We start from the raw sequence: 17,788 nt of genomic DNA, 5'->3' as shown, positions 1-17,788 counted from the left end.
GCCATGAGACCTTTTGCTGGAGTTGTGGGGGATCGTTCCCCTTTTCCACAGAGGTTATATAGGAGGCAGAGGAGAAAAGTGGGCTGAGTTCTAACGATGAATTTAAGTGCTAAACCCTGATATGCTGAACCAACTACAACTGTATATCCTTGGTCTTTTCACCTGTAAGAGCCAATAAATCCGCTTCTTTGGTGAAATCATGATGGTTTTTATGTCACTTGACACAGAACCCACCCAAAGGCCTATTTTTATTTGGAACTCTATCGAAATAATGTAAAAATAGGACATTTTTAAGTGAATTTCAAGATAACAATTAAAAAAATATTTAATGTGGCCATTCATTTTTCAGTGTCTGTCCCATAGTTCTTACCAGCACAGTTCATTAACCAACACTGAAATAACAATGGGCGTTTTGAATTTCACCTCCTCTCCTTTCCTTTCCTTCCCTCCTCTTTAATGGAGGTGCTTAATGAGTAATGAGAAGTCCCAAAAGTTGAATAAGAAAGAGACTGGATAATCAATTCCAAAGGCTAAAGCAGTGAACCCCGAAGATATTCAGTCCAGTAGGTAAAACTTGTTTTGCCTCACATAAGTTATCATAGGTAGTTCTTCCTGGCATACTGCTGAAGAGTGGATAGTAGATTTTGTTTTCAATGTTAACATTTAAAATATTCAGTACTATCAAAGAATGACTTTATTAGAAATATAAATCTGTTTCCACATTACTTGAGAGGACATACTAAGTTCATGACTTCCTAAAACTCATGTGGTTGTATGAAGCTTGTTTTATGGTTTATATCATATGATATAATTATATAATATTCGATCCACACAAAAGAAGTTTTTGTAATACATGTTGAAAGCTCATCCCCAAGGTGGTGGTATTTGAATGTGGGGCCTTTGGGAGGTGATTAAGTCATGAGGGCAGACCCCTCATAAATGAGATTAGTGCCCTTATAAAAGAGACTATCACAGAGCTCCTTAGCCCCTTCCACTAACAGAGGACACAGTGAAAAGATGGTCTTTTGTGAACCAGAAAGCAGGCCCTCACCAGATGCAGAATCTGTTGGCGCCTTGATCTTGGACTTCCCAGCCTCTAGAACAGTGCAAAATAAATTTCTGTTGTTTATTAGCCACTCAGTCTATGGTTCTGTCATAACAGCCCAAATGGACTAAGACAAATACTTAAAAGCACCACTCAACATAAAACTAAAACATGGCCAACACCAGTGAATCTATTTTTGTGCTCCCCCAGTCACATCCCCCTACTACCTCAAGATACAATCACTATGTTGAATTTTGTGTTCAATATTCCCTATGTTTCTATATAGTTTCATCATATATCTCCCTAAACAATCATACTGTATATTGTCTTCTATGGCTTGGTTTTTGATTCAACATTGTAGTCCTATGATTCATCTATAATGCTAAGCTTAGCTGCAGTTCATGTAATTTTCCCTGTTGTATAATATTAAGCCCTCATTTGCTATCTTGTATTTTGATACATTTTTTCCAGTTTTTTCATACCTAATATAATCTGGGGGACTAAGTGTGGAAAGAATATATCTCAGCCAGTGTCTGTATGAAAAGATCATGGTGGGAACATAGTTTCTCTCTCTGGAATTATTGTATTATAAAAAAAAAAGCTGTTAACTCTGTCTATTACAGCCCTCCCAGAATAAATTGCAGTGGTGTCTTCATTAAAAAAACCTAGGTAAAAACTAGGAGGAACTATGGACAAAATTCCCCCAAAACGATGAGAAAAGTCCTCCAATTATTTTATGGTTCAGAAGTGAATGGAAAGTACTTATCTTTTTGTTTCTCTTTAAAATATTTAACATATAGTTGTGAATACTAAAGCCAAATATCTGATTAAAAATTAAAATACAAAAATATTCACCGATTTCAAAGGAACAAAATACTAATATAATATATGCAATAATATGGATGAACCCCAAAACCATGCCAAGTGAAAGAAAGAAGATGCAAAAAATCACATATTCTATGATTCATAGAATTTATAATTTATATAATAGGTCTAGAAAAGACAAATTTATAGACACAGAAAGCAGATTAATGATGGCCAAGCCTGGGGGCAGGAGTGAGGATTAACTGCAAATGGGCAAGAGGGAACTTTACAAAGTGATGGAAATAGTCTAAAACTGGATTGGAGTGATAGCTGCACAATTCTATATAAATTTACAAAAATTACTGAATTATAAGGGTGAGTTATGTGATGTGTAAATTATACTTCATTAAAACTGCTGAAAATTGAAATGCTATCTGTCAGAATGTCTCTAAAATATTAAATCTGATTCTTTTTTGTATGATTTCATTTAATTAGTGCACTCTGTAAGTTGTCTGAGCTTTTGAAGAAACAGCTTCAGTCTGCTAAATACTGATATTTACATAAACAGTTTAATGTAACCATTTCAAAGTAAAAGTAGAGTGGGAGAGAAGGTAACAGGAGATAACCTGCTCACAAAGATGGCATCGAATGAGTTGCATTACTTGCTAAGGGACCTAGAATACGGCATTGGAAAGATAACCACTTCTCCACATTGAAGAGAAATCCTGAAACAGCAGCAGATTTCCCAAGGGATCCTATGTCACGATGAGGAAGGATTACAGGAAACTTCTACTAACACTTTATTTTCCTTCCTGGAGCTCCGGGAGAGGTTTCAGTAACTCAGTGGACAGGTCAATAGCTACTTACAATATAGAGTTACTCACAACCCTCATTATAACTTATGTCTTGCCTGCTCTTTTCAAAACCCTCTTTCCTTTGGTCAGAGGCATTTAAGTTTTTGTTTCCACAAGTTTGCAACTCTCAATTGAGTTTGGTTTGTGAAATGGTAGTTGTTAATTGAAGTGGAACATCAATTAACATGCACCAGACGTGCCTCCAAAGGAAGCCAGGAATAAAAGGATGATTTGGCCAAATTGATCTCACTCTTTTGGGTATAATTTTAAATGCAACATTTTTGCCTTAATATGGACCAGACCCAGAGCTAAAATATGTGAGGGGAAAAGCTAAAATTTTAAAAGTATTTTTTAAAATTTAAAATAATGTGTGTGGAGCAGAGAAGAAGGACAATTGTTTAGGTAAGTTAAGCTCATTTTCAAAATGCCAGCTTTGTCTCAGTTATCTTTCCATTTCAGAGGAAAAACATTGGCATGAATTGTCCTAATGATGAAAATTCCTCTAATAGTTTTGCATATATAGAAACAACACAAGCAAAGTGTGTTAGTGTAGAGTTTAACCTTCCAGAAACAAGCAGTCAAAAAAGACATTACCACTCTCGACATGTTCCATGTAGAGAAAATTGTAAGATGACAGAGTATGCTGCCATCTTACAAATAGCCATCAGCTAACGTTTATACTACATTTTTCTTTTATGTTATGAAAAAAAGAATCTTGTTACAGATATCTGGTTTCTCAACAGGTCTGAGGTTCTATGGCACCCTGAATATTTAAAAAAAATAGACATCAGGCACTTGATTTAAAAATTTATGAGTATTCTAGGATGTGAAAAAGAATGTTTTATTCCTACATGCCATTTTTTTGATAGGTGAGGATAAAAAAATCTACAGAGGCTTTAAGATAATATTATTCTTTTAACTAGTTTCACATGGTATATATCAGTAACACTTCTAGTATCAAAAATGGTAGTCTAATACAACGTGAGTTGTTTTTATATGTCAGCTTTATTTTTATTTTTAAAAAGAGCACATCTAAACTAAACATCACTAAATAATTTAATGATGATAGTTCACCTAGAGAATTTCTTCTGAAAGTCACTTTTTAGCATTTCTCCCATTGATTCACTGGATTTCTGTTAGCATAAGTTGCTGTTCAGAACCTAAGTCAGTTTCCATATCTCACCAAAAACTCCATAATAAAAAGAGAACTGTGGAAGGAAAGGTTTTGCTTGCCATCCCTACCCTATCTTCAACACATCAAGGTCATGTGCTGAAATTATATTTTCCAAAAGAGTATAAAGCATTAAGATATAAATTTGTAGAAACCAGACATCTCATTGTGTAATGGGCCCTTGCCCTATCTAGGCCACTTCAGGCAATTAATTAATAATTCTTGCAAACCTGCAGGGCAAACAAAGGACTTTTGCTCTGATAATAACTTGTGAGGGAAGAATAGAAATACACTTTTATTTCGAGGTTAAAGTTGTAGGTATCAGTCCTAAAGGTCACTGAGACTAGAATCTGATCAAAATCATTGTATTAAATAATAGTTTTAATAGATTATCAAAAATGCCATAATTAAAGGTAAATACAAAAAAAAAAAATCTGTTCTCTTACTTTCAGAAGACCCTTCAATTAATGGTTTGCAAACTTTTATTTTAACAATGGAATCCTTGATTCCAACATACTTTTCTCTCATTTGTAACTACATTTGTAACTATTTGATTTACTTATTTTCAATTTTACAATTAATGGCTCTTTATAAGAAACAGACATGCATTCTTTTCTTAATTTGTATTTGTCCATGCTAAGAATAAAATGTGTGTCTTCCAAAGGTTTGCTACATCATGACAAAGAGGAGAAATCAGAGTTAACTGTCTCCCACTGAGCAGTGAACTGGTGTGTGAGCAGAGCTAGAATAGCACTTGAGCAGCGCAGAGCAGAGCAGCCAGCAGGAGTGGACCCAGGTCCTCACTGGCTCCTACTTCCACCAAACCAAACAATATGGACATTTGCCTGTACCCAAAACAAAGTTTCATTGGTTCTGTTCATGTCATCTTTTAAATTAAAGATTTGTTTAAATTTTTTTTAAAGGAGAGTATATTCTGATCTTCTAGGGTATGTGTAGAAGTAATAATACCAACTGAAAGAAACAAAAGAAATTAAGAAAAGCTATCTGACCAAGCGTCTCTTTCTTCCATAGTGAGAAAACAATTTATTAATAGAATTCCATTGCTTTCTAAAATCACAAAAAATTTCAAAAGAGAGGCTAACCCAGTACCAGCTTTAAAATAAATATCCCAAATAAAAATATCTGTACCTGCATTTTACTCTTTGGTGATTTTTTTTTTAACTGTATGGCAGTTTATTTGCGTGGCAAAGTTGTGATTCTTATCTCCTGAGTCAAACACTTGGTGATATCAGTCAGCTACTATGAAGCCTTCAGGCAACAAGCTATATCTTTATTCCACCATGTCTGGACTTCAGTTTAGTTGGGGAGAGGGGGGAAGAAGAAGAATGATTGCTAACAAAACCATTTAAATCACTAGAGAGTGAAGGTAAACTCTTAAAGTAGTTATAGCTTAAGACTGAATAGATTTTTAATTTGTGACTGAGACCATGAGCTTTTTTTCATCTACAATAATAGGATTCTAGATGTTATTGAAATTATTTCTCTTCCCCCACACATTTTTAGGGCTCAGGTTTTAGGAAAGGTGTTTCTTTGTTGTTGTTATTGAAAGTCTCATACTCTTTATAATCTTAACCCTAGCCTGAAATGAAAATTGAGGGTGAGGGAAGTGGAATTCTGTTATTTAAAAAGGCCACAGAGATAAGTCATAGCAACAACCACCATCACAACGACAAACAATATTTATAAGTGTTTACTACAGGTATATGTTAGGCACTAAACTAACTCACTTTTTATGTATCTTTTCAATTAACACACCCAAAACACTGTGGAACCCATTGCTGCTGTCACCATATTAAACAGGAAGACAATGAGACACAGTGAAGTTAGGGGACTTGTCCAAGTTCATACAACTAGTTAGTTGTATAAGCAGAACTCAGACCCATTTCCTTGGTGTTCTACTATGTCACAATATCATAAGAGGAAAACATAAGGAGAAGAAAAATCATAATTCTATTAAGAACTTTCATGCTTTATCATCTAATAATAGGATGTGAGCATTACATTTTCCATCCAACATTTAATACACTCTTCTACCCAAATTCATTTGAGAAGTGTTATACCCAACCCTTCCTGGGTAGACTGTCTCATTGTGGTCAGTTTTGCAATTGGGTTAAAAGAAAAAAGGACTTACTTATTCATGTGGGAGGCATTTTAGTATCTGCCTAATGTTCTAGCTGAAAATAATACTGGCTTTATCTAAAATATGTCAGAGTGACCAGTTAAAAAGACCCCAGTACAGTCAATCAACTGTTTGTTTTGTCTATAGAGTAATCCCAAAAAATGTTTGCCAAATTTTATTAGTGAATTGATCTAACCCATGTCTAGTTCTGTGTGGGAGCTGTGTGGTATACTCAAATGCACTGGATAAAGAATTCCTAAATTCTTCTACTAATGGGTTCATTAGAATTGATTTAGAGCTTCTAACTAAAGAATGCTCCTCCTCTCTCTCTAGGAGGACTACTCTTTGCAAATTTTAGGAATGAGTATCAGATGACCCTCCTCGTCATAGATCATGAATCTGGATTTAAAGCTCTTCCTCCTAATGATTCCTCAAAAGAGAAAACCAAGACAAACAAAGCCTGAGCTTTGTTTTCCTTATGGTTGTCATTGTCATGGATATAATGACACTGGAATACAGTAAACCTTCAAATGACAGAGGAGTCCTAGGCATATCCTGAGTAGGATGAAAGCTGAAAATAGTAATAAATAAAAAACAATTTTTCCAGTTACAATCTCTAAAGATAAATGCTATAGACTGATTCCCCCCCCCCCCACACACACACACTTCCCACCAATTCATTTTGAAGCCCTAACCCCCAATGTAACTGCACTTGGAGTTAGGGCTTTTATTAGGGAATTAAGGTTAAATTAGGTCATAAGAATGGCCTTAAAGAACAAGATCTCTCATTCTCTCTCTCCCCACAAGAAGGAAGACCATACAAGGACACAGCAAAAAGACAGCCATTTGCAAGACAGGAAGAGAGTTCTTACCAGAAACCAACCATGCTAGTACCCTGATCTCTGACTTCCAGCCTCCAGAACTGCAAAAAAACAAATGTCTGTTGTTTAAACCACCCAGTTAATGTTATTTTGCTATAGCAACTCAAGCTGAGATAGTAAAGTACTATCAAATATTGAAAGTAAATCAGAAAAATGATTTTTTAAAGAAGTCTTTCCACTTGCTCTAAATATACCTCCTGCATAATCAGATTGATGGAAATTAAATAAATAACTAGAGGGCTTTAGTCATTGTTAGTAAATAGCCTTAGCAACCTATATGTTTTTATTGATCACTCCTTTAAAACAGTAACTTTATAAAACCATTTTACTAAGCATAAGTTAATGACATTAGTTGAAGTGGCTCACGTTAATGAGTGTTCTCAGATATGTAGTCACAGGTAGGTTATTAAATATTTTTCAACTGTTTCTGAGCTCCAAGTAAGAAGTGAAGCCCAATGGTACTTGATTTGAACTAATTATAAACTTCATAGAGAACTTGTGATCTTGATGTTCTATCAGAATCAAAATATTCTAGTCTACATACAGCTAACTTTATACTTTATGTTACAAATATACTGGCAGAGACTGCATTGGCTCCCCTTCTTTTTACTAATGGATTCCCCCAACTCTGAGTTTTAGTACAGCATATTTAGAAACTATTTCCCTAAACGTTCCTTGCAGCTAGAGAGGCCAATAGGATGGGAGCACAAGTGATATGTATAACTTCCAGATCCCATCATGAAGGAATCTGCTTGCCCTCCAGCCTCTTTTTCCCCTTTCCTGAGGGCTGGTAAGAGTAAGCTGACTTCACCTATGAATGTGCAGGCATCTCCCAACGGATGACCAAGTAACAAGATAGAAGGAACCTGGGTCTCTGGGTGTCCTTGCCAAGGAGAGTCACCCATCCACCCTGGACCACCTGCCTCGACCAGCATATAAGAAAGAGAGAAGCAAATCTGTGGCTTGTCTAAGCCACTGTATTTTTGAGTTGTGTCGGTACTCTAAATAATGTGCATATCTTATAATTTGCAGTGCACTTTCCATATGCTATGGTCTAGAATATATATCTGCTCTTCTGGCAACTATTTGTTAAGTACATATTATGTATGAGCCAAGCTCTAGCTCTGGTCACACAACTGAGCCAAGCACACAGTCCCTGCACTAATGAAATTTTCATTATAGTGAGGGGGTAGAGGAAAAAGGGCAGCGAGGCAATAACAAAGTAAACACAATTAAACAAAATAATTTCAGAACAGTAACAGTGGTCTAAATGAGGACTCTAGAGTCAGATTGTGTTTACAACCAGACTTTGAAATGTATCCATCATACTAACCAGCTTCCAAGGATGCCCACCCCTTTGTCCAGTGAAACATACCTCCTGGTATTACTCCTGCTCTTTTATAGGCCCTTGAATCTGGTTCACTTATGATCAATTGGGTGAAGCCAAAGTGATGTGTGACTTTCATAAATGGACTTTCCGCTTCCACTGGGGTCTTATGCAATGTTCACTCAGAAAGGCCAGCTACCATAGAAAAAGTTTAACTTCCTGAGACTGCCAGGCTCAGGAAGCCATGTGCAGAGGTGGTATGGAGAGAGATGCCTGGCCAGACCTTAGGTATTCTAGCTAACCCAGCTGAGAACTTGGGTGTGTGAATGAAGTCACTTTTCAAGTTTAGCCTGTTCAAGCCTTCTGATGAGTCCAGCTTCAGATGCCTTCTGACTGTAACATGAGAAACCCCACACAAGTACCACCCAGCTGAGCCCAGTCACCAAGTCAACCCACAGAACCAAGAGAAATAATAATACCTTAAGTCACAATTGTGGGCTACTCCACAACAGCAGACAACTGGGACACCAACTTTGTGAACGAAACACATTTCTTAATTTCTCTGTGCCTTAGTTTTCTTATCTGAAAGATTCCTATATCATAAGGTTGTTATTAGAACCAAAAGAGTTAATCTGGAAAGTGCTTACAACAGTGCCTGGTTTTGGGTAAATATTTAGAAAATGTTTGTTACTATTGTTTATTATTAATACTTAAAATAGGATGTGACGAGACAGAAATATTCTTAAGTGGATGCTCAGGAAAGTTCCTATATGGAAGGTGACACTTGAACTTAGACCTGAAAAACAAGGACTCAATTATGCAGAGGACCAAAGGAGAGCATCCAGACAAGAAGGAGAATGAGGACAAGGATCCTGGGGTTGGCAATGACACAGTGTCTTTGAGGGACAGACATGGCCAGTGTGGTTGGAGGGTGATAAGCAAAGTAAAGAATCGTGCAAGCCATGATAAGGGATGTGGGTTCTCTATTACACACAATGGGAAGCTTTGAGGAATTTTAAGTAGGGGAAGGACTTGGACCATTCTATTGGAAATGGATTTTAGAAAGTTGAGAATGGAAACAAAAAGCTCCTTTAGGAGACTTTTGTAGTCCTCTGAGTAAAATATTTCAGTGACTTGAACCAGAGTTTAGCAGAGGAGATGAAGAAAATGGAGCAGATGTGAGGGTGTGTTCACTGAATGCGTGGCCTTTGGGTTGACCATCAGGCCCACATGGTAAAGATGAGATTTTATTTTAACAAGGTAATTCTGGAACCACATTACTTAAACCCCATTAGACAGGGTTCCAACCATTGTACTTCAGAACTGCTCAAATCTATCTCATTTTATCTAATTCAGGGTTCAATTGTTATAGATTGTTATTACTAAATAGGGGATAATGGAATATAAATTTGCTTACACATTTCTTATTATTATTCGAATAGGAAAAACAAAAGCAATGTGGTTTAACAGAAGGAGAATCACAAGGCAAATCAGAATAGAGGTTCAAGTGACAGTACTGTCCCTGACGACTTATGTGAACCTGCACAGAATTCTTGACCATTTAGGGCCTCCTTATTTCTCAGCCCCTTCCATTTCTGACAGTCTGTTATTTGGGGGTTCTCTTTAAAATACTACATCACCCGGAAATATTTCATGTTCCTAAAGTCAGTAAAGCATATTCTCGGTACTTTACTGCTGGTTCCAAGAGCTCTGTGACTCTTGGCTCCTCAAGGCTAAAAGCACCTGCCACAAGGACATAATCACAAAGAGATAATCACCAGAAGGGGACTTTGATTCTAGTGCCCATCTTCTCTTCACCTGACAAGAAGGAGGCTGACAGCAAGTCAGCATGCATCTGTTTTATAGCCATCAATAAACCATATTTCACATATAAATGCTTTACAGGTATCTCTCATATAATCTACAAGATTTATTCTTTTTAGAACCTGGGAAGCTTTGCTCTCAGCCTTTACATTCAAATACTGAAAAGTCATCACTCAAGCAAGTTTTTCTAAAACTTCATTGTTATGGCAGAAATTTCTGGCACACATTCCTGTTAAGATTTTCATTTCCTATAGCAGCTATTTCTATAGTAGCGACAACAGAAAGGAAAGATTCTACATTAAATAGGAGAATGGAGGCAAAGAACTTCACATGATGGTTCAGTTGTTCCTCCTTTCTTTCCTAATAAAATTATTTTGGTTTTGGAGGACTTAAGAGAACATTAAACTGGAATTGTAAAGTTTTCTCCTCTCACTATCTGCCTGAGTTTCCTTCAGCACACCTGCTCTTTGAGGTAAACTCTGACCTTCATGTGCAGAAGCTTGGCTGCTTTCAAAGTCACATGATGGAGCATGTGGCATGCAAGATTAACCTTTTGGAGCTAAAGAATCATGGTGAGTCTTTCTTTAGACTTTGTTGTTGTTGTTGTTTGCCACTTTAAATCTTAGTGTTGTGGCATCTGATCTACAATTCATTGAATTACCTGTGAAAGAAAGGAGTTAGGGTGTGATGAGTACCAAGAGGACTTCTGATAACTGAATGGATTTATGATTCATTGATCATAAATGACAGCAGGTAAAGATAACAGCAGCACCCCAAATCACCATTGTTGACTTCCGTAGGGAGCCACTAATCTCATTCACTAGTGCTATATTCACTTTGGTGGCCAAAATATCACAGATGAGCACCACTGTAATTTGGTACAAGTAAAGGGAGACAGTGTTCACTTTATAAACTAAAGGTAAAATTTAATAAAATAGAGTCCGATTTCAGTGGGTCTGTGAGCAGAAGATGGAAACCAATCAGTCAGCAGCAAACCAAGGGTACAGTGACAATTAAATCAAATGGAGAAAAGCGCGACAATTTGCATAGAAGGTTAGCACATTGTCGCAGGGGTGGAGGTTCCCATCAAATAAAGAGAACAACACATTTGGAGGTGTAAATTACAAGTGGGAAAAACAAGAGAGAGAATTGGCTCTTTCGTCAATTTGCCAGCCTGTGTGCCTCTAGCCAGATAATGGGGAATATGAGAAAAAGGATTAAAATTTGAGTTTAAAGACATATTTTTCTTCCCTAGGAAAGAGAATGTGACGGCACATGAAGCCAGTTCAAAAGAAGCCTGTAATGTTTTCCTTCTCATAAAAAAAGGAAGCAAATTATTCCAACCAATTGCAACTGAATCAAATTTGAGCTTCCTGAAAATTTATCAGTTGATAAACCAGGATTTAAGTTCAAGGATACATTCCATGCCTAATCTTCATTTTACAACTTTTGGAGATAAATTTTCCTTTGCACTGAAATCTTTCAAAGATAGCCTTTCTTGAAAAACAAATTGTTAGAAGTGTGTAGCAAATTGACCAGATGTTTCTGGGGCATCACTGTTGTCTTAGAAGAAAGGTAAGAACTTCTAGTAACTACCTCATGCTTACATACCATTAGTTTTCCATTTACTGCTCTGAAACAGTAATGTTCAAAGTATTTCTCTTGTTATCGAAAGAGTTAATACAGTTTCTCAAAAGTGCTTCTCTTCTCACAGAATATAGTTTATATTTTGGGAAAATTTGGCACAGCTTAAGTTACAGCTTCACTGATTTTCTCAGTAGAATCCAACAATAAGTCATTTCCCTCACCCATGTGTCCCATAGTGTTTATTAGCAGGGATAGACACAAAATGTCAAAAGAAGAAAAGTATTATTTATATTAATCTACTTTCTTCAAGACTTCACATCACGACACCTAAATAACAGCCTTCTTCACATCTTGCTCCCAAACTGGTAGCTATCCCTTAGAGAGTTTTTATAAATACCCTGAAGTTCATTATCAACCCACTAGCCCTTCCCAGACTAAATGTATGTATTGCTGCAGGATAAATGGACTTAATTCTTGCTATCTAAAATAATAATAATAATAATAATAATAATAATTTCTAGGCACAAAAAGCAGCTTGTGGCATGAAGCTAGTTTTGCTCCCTTCCAAAAATCATTATTTTTAAGTTGCAGATCTTGAAAAAATAGACAGCAGAAATCTATTCAGTGGTATGCATTACTACATCTGTTACTATCCCCCAAACAGCCTGACCGACCTACCAGCTAAGGTATAGCAGAAACCCAAACCCTCTTCCTCCCCCCAAAAAAGAGTGGCTCCTAGAAGCAAAGTCTTTACTGCTTAATAGCCTGGCATGTGGTAAAGCCATTGTTCTGACTCTTAATTATAATCCCATTGCAGAGCCCAAACAAATAAATTAATTACTTATGGTTATTTTGCAGATATCTCAGTAGCCCCTCCCCACACACACATGTTTCACAAAGTATTGGTGAATGACCATTTTCATATATCTCTTTTAGTCTAAATATAACTTTAACTTTCATGTCTTACCAAGACTGGGAAGGGGGGAGGACAAATCAAAGAAAACTCGTTTGGGAATCCGTGGGGAAAAGTTTAACAGGCCTGCTGGGTGTTCTCCTAATGCTGTCTTGGATCTCAGATTAAATTATTATGCTTTCTGCATTGTAGAACTGGGTCATTTGTGCACATGGACAAAGGCAACTTCAACTTGATATTTCTGTCATCCCTGCTGTGGGAAGAGTCCTTTTCCTGGTTTATAACATCAATCATTCTCGCAATAAATCTTGGTGGTGGATATGGTCATTTAAATCTCCACCTGCACAAACAACAGAAAATAAGAGAGCTCATAAATCTCTACAGTGGTGATTAACAAATTTTGAATCCTGGGCAAAGATATTATGGTGATGAAGGGTGGGGGTCTCACTAATTCATTAATAAAGACTGATTTGCTGACAATCTGTTTAGTTTACAGCATAGGGGGAAAGCAAACAAGACCCTGCTAACAAAACAAAACGTTAGAGGTTAGTGAATTCCCAGCTGAGCCCAGGATTAGAGATATGATATCTTAATGTAGGAGAGGGGTGCAGACTCCCAGCCAAAAGCTCAGATGCCACTCTTATACTTTGTTTCAGCCCCTCATCTTCAACACCTAATTGTAAGGAAAGAAAACCTGGAGAAGAAGTAGTATAAGAGATTCCTGCATTCAGTCTCTCTAATTTCATCTCGTTGATTTCAGTCAGTTCCTAGGTCTGGTTCCCTTTGCTTTTCCAATTACTCCCTGATTTTCTTTTTCTCCAGGAAAGACGGTGCAGGCTGGGGTTAGTAATGGAAACGAACTTTTCTCAAAAGGATGATACTGTTTAGTGCTTTGTAATGTCAGTTTCACATGAGGAACCCTGCTAGCAAAGAGCATGTAAGAAGAAGGCAAAGGCAGTAGCACACAGAGAGAGAAAACAAGAAGTCCCAGGCAAGATGATGTCTGAGAACAACTAAGATCCTTAAGACAATATTAAATGCATTTCTAGAAAGACATTTAGAGGAAAGTTTTAATTCCATTAAGAAAAGATTATTAACTAACAAAATGCTTTCCATACACTCAAAGTACTCTGTCTCATTACCCCCACTCCCACTGACTTGTGTGTGGTTGTGTGAGGGTGTGCAATGGGAGTATGTTGTATACACACAGGCAGTTCCTTGATATTTTTAAAGTGACCAGGTGCAGGTGGATTTTTTGGTACTTTCTCTGCCACTATCCTAAAGATTCTACGAAGCACTTCTTTTCGTAATTCACCCCAGTTAAGATAAGGTGAGAAGATACCTTGGTAAAGTCTTGCAGGGTGTTGGTGGGACACAGTTGATCTCTGCCTGGATTTTAATTGGTGTTTTCTTGGTGAGAAAGGAGGCCGGGGAGATGCTTGTGAGATTTGTGGCTCGAAGGCCCAGAAAAAGCATAAGGATCTGGTCGTTTTCCTCAAGTTCTCTACATACAACTAGCTATGACCTCTTAAGACTGAAAGCAGGCCTTAGGAGTAGAGTCCAGGAGAGGGGCTGTGGGTGGGGCCTGCTCCTCCTTGGCTGGTATTTAAGTGTTGCAGTTGAGTTGATTTACATTACACTTTGGAATGGGGGCCTGGGCGTGAGAGTTTCCCTCCGGTTGTGAAAGGGGTCTCAGAGCGTTGCTGGGGCTTGGCAGGCCCCTCCCCTGGGCTGCAAGGATCCGCCTCTCTATTCCCCAGATAAATTCCTAGTGTCCACCAAATTCCTCAGCGCTCTCTCACACTCCACTACGGCCACGACTCCGGGGGTGGGGAAACAGCGTCGGTTTCCTTGCCAAAGAAGCCCTGGCGGTTCCTTCTCACAACTCTGCAAAGGGGAAAGGGGTGTGAGACCCAACCAGGACCCCAACTCCAACTCCCAACAGGAGGTGGCTGCTCCACACTACACACTCGGAGGGCCCATTGATTGCGGGGTCTCTCTCTCTCTCTCTCTCTCTCTCTCTCTCTCTCTCTCTCTCTCTCTCTCTTCCCCCCCCTTCTCGCTCTCTCTTCCCCTCCCTCCCTCTCTCTCTCTCCCTCTCCTCCCCTCCCTCTCTCTTTCTCTCTCTCGTCCTCTCCCGCAAACATGTCCACGGGCTCCCTCAGTGATGTGGAGGACCTTCAAGAGGTGGAGATGCTGGACTGCGACGGGCTGAAAATGGACTCGAACAAGGAGTTTGTGACTTCCAATGAGAGCACCGAGGAGAGCTCCAACTGCGAGACGGGGTCTCCCCAGAAGGGCCGCGGTGGCCTGGGCAAGAGGAGAAAGGCTCCCACCAAGAAGAGTCCCTTGAGCGGGGTCAGCCAGGAGGGGAAGCAGGTCCAGCGCAACGCGGCCAACGCGCGCGAACGGGCCCGGATGCGGGTGCTGAGCAAGGCCTTCTCCAGGCTCAAGACCACCCTGCCCTGGGTGCCCCCGGACACCAAGCTCTCCAAACTGGACACGCTGAGGCTGGCGTCCAGTTACATCGCCCACTTGAGGCAGATCCTGGCTAACGACAAGTACGAGAACGGTTACATCCACCCGGTCAACCTGGTAAGTTCTCTGGTGTGGCTGCTGCGGTGCGGTGTCCCCTCCCAGCGCGCCGGCAGTTCCGCCCGTGGTGTGCACCGCGGGCTGGGACTGTCGCACCTCGGCCACCACCAGCCCAGAGTCTCTAGGGACCATTACAGGAGATCCCCACACTGCCCTGGCTCTGTCTTACAAGCCGCCGGAGCAGGGATGATTTATGCGAGTATTTAACGTGGCAGCGCAATTAGGAGTTTCAAGTGTACTGAGCTAGCAAAGAGGGGGATCCCTGCACCCGCGCCATGAGGGCTAAAGGGGCTGTGTGAGACCCGGAGCCCTGACAAGATGTAGCGCGCCCAGGGGGCACTTTAATCCTTTCATGCTTCTAAAGAATAGAACTGTATTTTCCTCTCTAATTCTTGTAAACACCCAACTGTTTATATATATATATATATACACACAAATATACATGTACATATATGTATATGTTACATAATAATTACATATAGACACATTCATGCCCTCAATAATTGTCATCTAAGTCCCCAACTACTTAAATATTCTGCGTTTCTTCTATAGGTGGATTAACATTTTTAAATTCCAGAAGTTCCAGCAACTATCAGCATAACCAGTACATTCTCACGAGTATTAGTGTAATAAATAATATTTAAAAGATCACTTTCATCCAAGATTTAAGAACATTTTATTTTTGTCTTTTAAAAAAATAACGCTCATTGAGCCTACCATTTTTCTCAAATGCATTTTACGGTTTAAGAAATATATTTAATTCCTTTTTCATTTGATTTAATTTTAAAACTTCCTGACTGGAAAGAAAAACAACTTACTAGCACCTCTGTTTATATATGATAAGAACGAGAGGTTTTCCTCTTAAAAAGTCGTCTTATCGGCCAGCACGAGTGAGAGAGGTTTCGAGGTTTGAATCTTCTTCTCACTGAGTTAGTCTCAGGAATTGGGGAAAGGGGGTAAAACCACATTTTGCCGTGAAAATCGTTTCTTTTCTTCCAATTTATTTTTCGAATGAGATGAGTAAATAGTTTGGTTTTTTTTTTAAATCTGGAGCTCAAATGAAAGTAGTGACTTCATTTACAGTTGCTGCTGCCTTCATCTTTGAATCAGAAATTTAAGTGAGCTTTATTATAAACACCACGAAGAAGGGAAGAGAAAGTTATGCTTGCTCAGCCCACTAGGAAGACGATCTTAAATAAAATACGCGTGTGTATTCTTTTATTAGCATTATTGTTTTTCTTTCGATTAATTTAGAAACTGAGCAAAGTCCGCATTTGTGATGGAGGAAACGAAAGTTGGCCGCGGGGAGATAGATGTTGGAATAGAAGCAAGACATTTGGGAAACCCGACCACGGCCTCAAAAGTAGGGCTAGGAGGGCGCTGTGCCTCAAACCCAGTGCCCAGTTGGCGAGAGGTCCTTCTGGGTTCCCCTGCTCAGTCTCACCGTGGCATCTGCCTCTGGGCTGTGCCACTGCACCAGCCACGCTGGGCTTTCCACGGTCCTCTTCTCTTGGGTTTCACTTCGAACCCAAGAAGTGATCCCTTCTTTGCTCTACCACCCGGGGTGGTGACTTGGCGCCAACACTACTTTTTGCTTTATCCAGCCACAAGGCTCACCCGGACGCCGAGTAAATTGCAGAGATAACGGGTCTGTCCAACTCACTGCCGGCCCCCAGGGCTCTCTGTCCTTCCGTCTCAGTCTGCGAGCCCCCCCAACCCCTCCTCCACGGCCATTTACTTCCTCCACCCTCTTCTCTCCTGCAGACGTGGCCCTTTATGGTGGCCGGGAAGCCCGAAAGTGACCTGAAAGAAGTGGTGACCGCCAGCCGCTTATGTGGAACCACGGCGTCCTGACCTTGGAGGTGCGAGTCTGGGAAAGGCGCGCTCCCAGGGGGGAGCGGGCCCGGGAAGGCGACCCTTGCCCTCCCTGCTCTCTGTCTCTGCTTCCCCCTGCAAAGCTCCTCTCCCTGTCCCACCCCGCGAGAACACTTTACAGCGACGAGGAGATTCGTTTCCAAACCAGAAGGGATCAACTGTACTTACAAAGATTCCCATCTATTTAACTTTATTAACTTCTACCGTGAATGACTCTGCGAGCCTTGCTGGTCCAAGTGCAATATGTAATTATAAATATATGAATAGATAATAAGAGCCTATCAATGTGTATCTTTTGTACAATATGTTGTAAAATGTAGATCATAGAATAGCTGACTTTGACAGTCACATTTATAAAGTAATTCACTTAAAGATATATATTTTTTTCAAACAAATTTTGCTACTTTCGAAAATAAATCTTTCTTTATATTGCTAAAAGCCCTGACATTGGTGTGATTTAAAAAAATAATAATTACTTGGAATAGAAAAGTGGGTAACTATGGGGAAGTTTGATAATAAAAGTGGTTCTCTGAACCTCAATCCAAACTTCTAGAGGTAGAAGAAAAGTAAATATGATTTCCTCTATGAAGATGCAGATGGTATTTTGCACTGAAACTTCAACAACAACAACAAAAAACCCTCTGGTCTCTCAGGTTTGCAGGTTACTTTTAAGACAATTAGAAATAACGTAACTGTAAACAAAGAAAGGGCAGGATTAAAGTTATTAACAGCTACACAGTTCAGGAGAAAACAGCACGCCAGAAAAGGAAAA

General features: G+C 39.3%; 1 protein-coding gene across 1 annotated transcript; it reads left to right on the top strand.

Moving 5' to 3' along the window:
- The first annotated feature begins 14,335 nt into the window (after nt 1-14,335).
- Nucleotides 14,336-17,454, top strand: TCF21 (transcription factor 21). Its single transcript, XM_019732708.3, has 2 exons — nt 14,336-15,141; nt 16,906-17,454. Exons 1-2 carry the CDS (start codon nt 14,692-14,694, stop codon nt 16,993-16,995), a joined length of 540 nt encoding a protein of 179 aa, XP_019588267.1. The 5' UTR covers nt 14,336-14,691; the 3' UTR covers nt 16,996-17,454.
- Nucleotides 17,455-17,788: the final 334 nt, after the last annotated feature.

This window comes from Rhinolophus sinicus, chromosome 2 (assembly GCF_057876585.1).
Source record: "Rhinolophus sinicus isolate RSI-liver-muscle chromosome 2, RSI-T2T, whole genome shotgun sequence".
Lineage (NCBI taxonomy): Eukaryota > Metazoa > Chordata > Mammalia > Chiroptera > Rhinolophidae > Rhinolophus > Rhinolophus sinicus.
The sequence above is the reverse complement of the archived record's forward strand: the minus strand, read 5'-3'. Positions and strand labels throughout refer to the sequence as shown.